General features: G+C 41.4%; 1 protein-coding gene across 1 annotated transcript; it reads left to right on the forward strand.

Annotated features, from left to right (window-relative positions):
• The first annotated feature begins 784 nt into the window (after window positions 1-784).
• Window positions 785-7177, forward strand: stard14 (START domain containing 14). The gene is made up of 6 exons (XM_015948905.3): window positions 785-1275; window positions 1366-1513; window positions 1848-1951; window positions 2121-2238; window positions 2307-2359; window positions 6076-7177. The coding sequence occupies exons 1-6, from the start codon at window positions 814-816 to the stop codon at window positions 6280-6282; spliced, it is 1092 nt and encodes a 363-aa protein (XP_015804391.3). The 5' UTR covers window positions 785-813; the 3' UTR covers window positions 6283-7177.
• Window positions 7178-7358: the final 181 nt, after the last annotated feature.

A 7358-nucleotide genomic window follows, 5' to 3' on the forward strand; every position in this document is an offset into this window, starting at 1 on the left:
AGGAGTTCTGTGTATTAGCAAATGCTAACAGTTAGCTTCTACTAGCCAAGACATTCACTGCTGTTTCCTGGACGTTAAACTAACATCACCGTTCCTCGTCATGAGTCAAGTTGGGTGAGTCCATGAATGATGACAGTGTGACATAGATGTGTCAGGGTTTTCTGAACCAAGTAATTTTCTGTCTATTTTCTGTCAGAAGCTAATATAGGAAATAGGGGTAGAAGGCTGTTTTCATGTCCAGTCTGCATGTTAAACTCAAAGTGACTGATCATATTCAAAAATAAATAGTAAAAAATGGTTTCTCAGTTAACCCGTTCTTTAAAGCAGGCAATTTAAGTCTGTAAAAGGGTTACAGAATTGGTCATATACAGCATGCAGGCTCAAATGTATAAACCTTTACAACTTAGTTTTAATAATCTGTTAATTTAAGGTACCAGTAATGCGTAGGACAATTGTGCCCATCCATTTAGACATAATCTCTAATTTTCTAAACTAAGGTCAATCAATCATCTATCTAGCCCTTCTCTAGATAGATAGATCGATACTTCTGTTACTAACAACACCTCAGAATTAACTCTCGTCTGTGAAACTTAATGAACTCTTTAAATGTCACCAGGCCAAACTGTGATTGATTTAATCTTAATCCTATTTGCATTCCAGTCTGATTTAGTCATGGTGTAGTGGGTGCATCACCTCTGAGCAAACCTCACCCACCCACCCACCCCAGCCTGACGTTTCTGTTGGGGCTGAAACTCCCAGTGTCACCAGCGCTTGATTCCAGTTTGTGTTTAATGGTTTGAACTGGTTCACCACATGGTCATCGTTCAGGGACCCATCCCCCTACTCTTTGGGCGGGGCTTACCTTTGATCTTCTCCCCTCCCTCTACGCACACCTGGGTAAGGACGCTGTCACGCAAGCGGGTTTTGGTTGAATGGAATGGCTCTGGAATGCTGCTCGACTTGATCGGTGATCGGTGTGCATATATCAGCCTGAGCGGAAGGCAGCGGCCAGAGGAGCGGCAAATCATCCCCGGTGTTCAGAGACGGTTATTTACACCTGCCAGGGAGGAGCGGAAGAGAAGCGAAGAGTTAAAGGAATTGAAAGCAATAATGTCACGACAGCACTCGAGCATTCTACCCGGCGAGGAGGCCTTTGCTGACTTCAAGAAGCAGTGTTTGTCCACCGAGAACTGGATCAACAAGTACGACAGCGATGGGATGCAAGTGTGGATCGAAGTCCAGAAAAACAGTGTTCCCAAAGTCCACAAGATCAAGGTAGGCTCGCGCCAACGCTGGAATGAACTCTTTTAAAGTCTGGGGCCGCCAACTTCATATTAACGCTTGGCTCGTGTGCTTGTGTTTTAGTGTAAAATGGCCATTAAAGACGTGTCCGCTGCCACCATGTACGACGTCATTCACGACGGAGAATACCGTAAGAGGTGGGATCCCAACGTGCTGGAGAGCTTTGACATTGCCAGGTTGTCTGATAACGCAGATGTGGGCTACTACTCATGTGAGGACTCCAAAACGTTTCCTTTCATTCAATCTATTGTGTCTGTGTGACCCGCAACGAGTCTAGTTTAGTTCAGTTCAACCTGCTGCATCAAAACAAATGGACTTTTCAGAAAATGCTGTTTAAAACTGTTGTCTGTCAGCCTCATCCCAGCCGATACCCACTTTTCTACACTCATCTGGGCTATCGTCTTTCCATTCCTGCTCATTTAAAAACCTGCTGCTCAACACATTCCTTTTGTGGCTTCTTGTTGCACAATTGTATTTATTGTGACAACAAAGCGGTGCATGTGTCTGTGTGAAGATTTGTCCAACTTTTCCCCTCCTTTCTGCAGGGATTTGTCCAAAGCCGATAAAGAACAGAGATGTTGTGACTCTGCGTTCGTGGCAGGTGACGGATGATGAGTACACTATCATCAACTTCTCAGTCAAACACCCGGTACGCCTCCTCCACCTCCTCCACATCACATTCTTTGCATCTCTTTGTGACACTTTAGTTTGTTCTAACAGCTCCACCTACAAACACATGTCCCACTTGTGGTGGTGCGTGATGCCTTTTTATATCACCCTGTGTAACAACGCTTTTTTTTCCCTCCGTTGTGTTGCAGAAACACCCTCCTCACAGCCATCTTGTGAGAGCGGTCTCCATCCTCACCGGGTATTTAATCAAGCCCACAGGACCAAATAGCTGCACATTCATCTACCTTTCACAAGCTGACCCAAAAGGTAAGAACCTGCCTTATCAGGCAATCTGAACATTTTTGAAGACGTAATTTAACTCGTGTTTTCTGCAGGTTCCCTTCCAAAGTGGGTGGTAAACAAAGCATCCCAAGTCCTCGCTCCTCGGGTATGTATCCTCTCGCACATTGTTTACATTTGTGTGCTTAACAGATCAAAACTCAGTATTGGCATTTCTGAAGGGGTGCGTGTCCACGAGGGGAATGTAAAATGCGTACAGCAGGTGTGTGCGTGTGTGGGAGTGTGAGTTTCATGTGTCTCAAAGGACAATGGTAACCATAGGAGCACAACTGTAGGGGCAGATCCAGGTGAGACAGACTTGCTGCTGACAAAGGAGAATCTTGGCTCAAGCTTTTGCCCTGTCTTCCAGCAGAACTTGTTGTCCAGGTTTCACATCTTGCATGAATTTAAACTATTTAGAGCAGGGGTGAGGAACCCTGTCCACCAAGGGCCGCTATCCAGCATATTTTACTTTCCACCCTGCTTCAACACACCTGATTTCAATCAGCAGGTGATTAACAGGCTTCCGCAGAGCCTGATGAGCTGCTGAACAGGTGAATCAACCGCTGAATCAGAAGTGTTGGAGCAAAGACGTGCATGATACCGGCCCTCGGGGACCAGGGTTCCCCACTCCTCTGATTTAGAGGAAGGTTTATATGTGAGTGGGAAGCCATCCCTCAGCAGCTCATGTCTTTTTTTTAATGTGAGGACTGTAATTAACGTTATCCAAGAGTAAACTGGGGATCAGCTAAAGGTAAATGTATAGATTTGTGATCTAAGTGCCTAACAGAGGGTGAGCACAAACCTATTGGTGCTGAAGTAAAACTTACCTTTTTGCTGTCAAATTGAAAACACTGCTTCTGTTATGCTTATTGTGTCGAGAGTAGCGTTACTTTCCACCAAAACAAAATCATCTGAAAGCTAAACCTGAATTCTCTTTTTAACCCTTTGATGCATGAATTATGAAATCTTCAACCATGATTTTTTTAACAATTTTTTTTTCATTTATCTTTAGGTGTGAATGAAACAAATTTCATATTTACATATTTTTTGTAAAATTTTATTTACAAATAATTTATTACATGTCCACCTCAGTGGACAGTGTGCAATCTGAACATGAAATATGTTGGCTTGACTTACTGAAGTCCAAATGGAGGGGTTCAAATGCAATAAAGTCTTTAACAGCTGTGCTTAATAGCAAAATAAATGAATAACAATTTTAAGTACCTGTCCACTGTAGTGACCCTTATGCATCAAGGGTTAATTGAAGAGCCAGAGAAACCATTATTACTTTTGCTAACGATTGGTCACTCTGAGTTTTTAATTCAGGCTGAAACTAGTCATAGATAAATAGAAAATAGACAGTGAAACTCTAGGATTTGACAGATCTACATCACACTGTCTCATGGGACCATGTTTCGTGATAAAAGGCTGTTGCTGGTGTAGCGTCCAGAAAATGGCAGTCTCCATTAGTAGAAGCTAGCTGTTAGCGTTAGCAAATCCACCACACAGCAGAACTCCTCCAGGCTTGCATTATTTGTGGAGATAAAACATCATTGTTGTAAAGCAACATCAGTTGTACTGTTGCATTGCTGTTAGCCAATCAGAGGCGAGATGTCCAAATTTTCGGGAAATAAGATTCCAAAGCCTTCTGTGTGAAGCTACTTTCTCCTCCAGCTGAATTCTATATCCTGAAACGGGCGCACCAGAGCTTTTTTTTTCCTCCAGAGAACGACTTACAAGACATTCATTCCTGCTAGAAACCACTGCAAGTGTTGATCTTTGATTAAACAACCCCTTAAAGATGTGATTTACTCGTTTATTCAATACATTAGCAGTGTTCTCTAGTGTAAATCAGTGCCTTATGAGTCATTTAAAAAACATAAACACTTATGATGCGCCTGTTCTGAGATGCAGAAGTTTGCTGGTGCAGAGGTGGGCTAAAAACAGCAGGATTACTTATTTTTATTTGATATTCACACACCTCGCTACTGATTGGCTAACAGAATGCCGTTAGCCATGTTGTAAAGTCACCATCACCAGACACACTCTGCTCTCTCTCTCCTTGCTGCAAACATTTTTTTAAAGTCTTCCTGTGGGTGGGCGTGAACCAAGATGCACAAGGCCATGAAGGCAAGTTCAGTTTGATGCACAGGGTATCCGCGGGTCCTAAAAAGTCTTAAATGAGCTTTTCCAAATTTTAAGGTCTTAAAAATCCTTAAAAATGACAAATAATCCTTAAATACAGCTTTCAAAGGTCTTAAATTACCAAAGACCCAATAAACAAGATTCTTTTATTTCTATAAAAATGTAGTGAATTTCTAGTTAGTGTTCAGCATTTTTTGTGTACGATATTGGCGTAAGCGGAACCGTACACATTCAGTTGGTTGTGAAAGGGGGCTATTCTTAGATGAGCACATTAGCTGGTTAAGCTAGTGGGAGCTTGGGGCCATGGGGAAGTGCAAGTTTAATGGTAACTGGATGGCTAATCCCACGATCGCGACATGGTTGGCACCGGTTCAGGCAATAGCTGGAAATTATAGCTTAAATTTAATTTTAAAAATAGCTTAAATTTGATCAAAATGGCCTTAAAATTGTCTTAAAAAGTCTTAAATTTGGCTCCCTTAAACCTGCAGATACCCTGGACGCAGATCTGTTAGGATTTTCAAATCCTAGCATTTTACCATCTATTTCTATCAGAAATCTAATGTAGGAGGTGGGTGTAGGAGACTGATCTCATGTTCAGCCTGCAAGAAAAAGTTAGTGACTGATTATAATCAGAAGTAATCATTAACTCATTAACTGCCAGCCGTTTCCTGATCAGAAAAGTCCTTCTTTGGTGTGTTCTTGCTGTGTTGAAATTCTAATTCCATCTTTTAGTTCTTTTTAAAACACAGGTTTTATTTACCTGCAACGTTTCGAGCGTCAGCCTGACGAAGTTTGCAGCCACAAACGAAACGTTGCAGGTAAATAAAACCTTTCTGTGTTTAAAAAAAGAACTAAAAGGTGGAATTGGAAAAGTTCTTCGCTACCAGTTTTTTTTCAGCATTTTTACTGGTTTTTTTTTTTTTTGAAGACTCACAGAACGTTGTGCGCTAGGATGATGTCAACGGCAAAATGACCAAAACAAAGAGTAGACTCACCTCTTGCATCAGGAAGAATCTGCACGTTTCGAGCTTTATCTGTTCTTTCATAGTCCGTTGTTGAATTGTGATTGGCAGAAGCTTTTCCGGTTCGCACCTCACTTTTTTACAGCAGAGGTCCAAAATGATCTCCTAACACATGGATTTTCTGCTTCCTGATCACATTACCTGTGACGTACGCAGATGAAGATCGGCTTTGGAGCTGAGATGTTTGTTGTTAGGGTGCGGGGGCTCGTTCCGATGCCCACACAGTAAAAAACTGCAAATGAGGACTTTAGTCGTCATTGGCAGTGAATGAGTTAAAATTGGTTTTCAGTTAACCATACCTTAAAAACAACTGAAAATGATAAAGTAATTGATTTGTTCTTTGAGTAAAATGAAAATATTGTTTATATAGATCTAAGTGCCAAGCGTAGTGTTAGCATTTTTATTTTTGCCTATTTTTTAAATAAATCTATAAGTAACTTTTTTTATATCAGGCACAAAAAATCTGTTTATTTACTCGCCAGAACAGACCTAGAGAATAATAAACACCTAAAAGAAAAATGACAAAACCAATTAATATAAAGCAATCGGCATTGATTAAACTAACACCCAACCAAACAAAAGGTGCTTTTGTGAAGCGTGAAGGTGTGGTGCGATCCTCGCTTTCAGCTCTTTGATGATTCTCTTTTCGTTCCAGGTGATGATGAGCGTGCACAAGGCAGGGCAGAACTACCCGGCATGGAAACAGCAGAACTCCCCCAACCTGAAGCCGTGGCTCCACCCAGAGCAGAGCACGCTCGCCACAATGGACCCCGCTGAGCTGTCCATCCAGAGAGCGGACTCACTAGAAAACGTGGATGAACTCACCAAGCTGGATGTTATGGACAGCGAGAATAGCAGCTAGGTCGCACAGAAGCAAAGGACAAGGGGGGCGCCAAAAAAGGGGAAACTGGGAAATAGACTTCATATATAAAAAGAAAAGACTCTGGGACTTCCAGTTTTATGTGAAATCACCCCAGTCCTTAAGTTTTCCATGTCGCTGTGCCTTATTGAGAACATGAAGTGTTTACAGCTGTTTTAGGAGTGCGGATCAAGTTTCCATTGGCCTGATTGTGAACAGGGATAGGGGTCTTTGCCTCTAAAGCATCACGTTATAACAGGTCCTCAACCAGGTTGTCACTTTACATCCATGCAGAAGTAAAAGATAACAAGGCTAGCTGTTCACCAGTGACCTATTTCAATGTCTGACGTAAAACAAGATCAATATAAAACTCTTCAAAAGCAACTTTTTTTGACATGAGACACTTGAAATAGTCACTTTATTTTGGTAAAGTAATGAAAAAGTATATTTTGTGTTAATCTGAACAAAAACCAGTTTTTCAGCCTCATGCAACTAAATACCACGCTGTTGGATTAAGCGTTTGTATTGTGTCCTGGCTGCTGGTTAATTTTTCACTAACATTTTTTTTTGCCTTTAATAAAGAAGAATGCTTAAAGCTTTGCTGGGATTAACCCTAGCAGTTGTCCAATGAGGATGCTCTAAGCACACACAGGTGATCACTAGCTTAAGAGGATGACCTCTCCTTGTGAACGACGCTACCGTGTAAATATTTATGTCTGACACTTCACCTGAGCAGAATAGTGTATTGTATTTATTTATTTCTGTAAACTGATGAAGGCATGACGACTCTGTAATGAAGCCCCACAGGCTGAGAGAAGTTTTTGTGATTATTTTTTTTTTAACCTTGCAGTTTTGGCATTTAACAAATAAACCGGACAAGGTTTAGACGTCTTTTTAATCAGGGTCATTCTTTCTTTTTGTCATTCAATCTCTGGAGAAACCAACTGAGTCAGCAGAACAAGTTTCACCACTTATACCAGTAGAAACCTGGTGCAGGTTCTTCAAGTTCGAGAAATGTTTACGTCATCATTTTTGCTAAATTGTCAGTGTCATGCTGGGTTTGCAATATTTCAAGCCAC

Source organism: Nothobranchius furzeri, chromosome 1, assembly GCF_043380555.1.
Source record: "Nothobranchius furzeri strain GRZ-AD chromosome 1, NfurGRZ-RIMD1, whole genome shotgun sequence".
Lineage (NCBI taxonomy): Eukaryota > Metazoa > Chordata > Actinopteri > Cyprinodontiformes > Nothobranchiidae > Nothobranchius > Nothobranchius furzeri.

Coding starts and splice junctions, on each gene's coding strand:
- stard14 (XM_015948905.3), top strand. CDS start 814: ATGGTCATCGTTCAGGGACCCATCCCCCTACTCTTTGGGCGGGGCTTA. Junction 1,276..1,365: donor CCAAAGTCCACAAGATCAAG/GTAGGCTCGCGC, acceptor CTTGTGTTTTAG/TGTAAAATGGCCATTAAAGA. Junction 2,239..2,306: donor TTCACAAGCTGACCCAAAAG/GTAAGAACCTGC, acceptor TGTTTTCTGCAG/GTTCCCTTCCAAAGTGGGTG.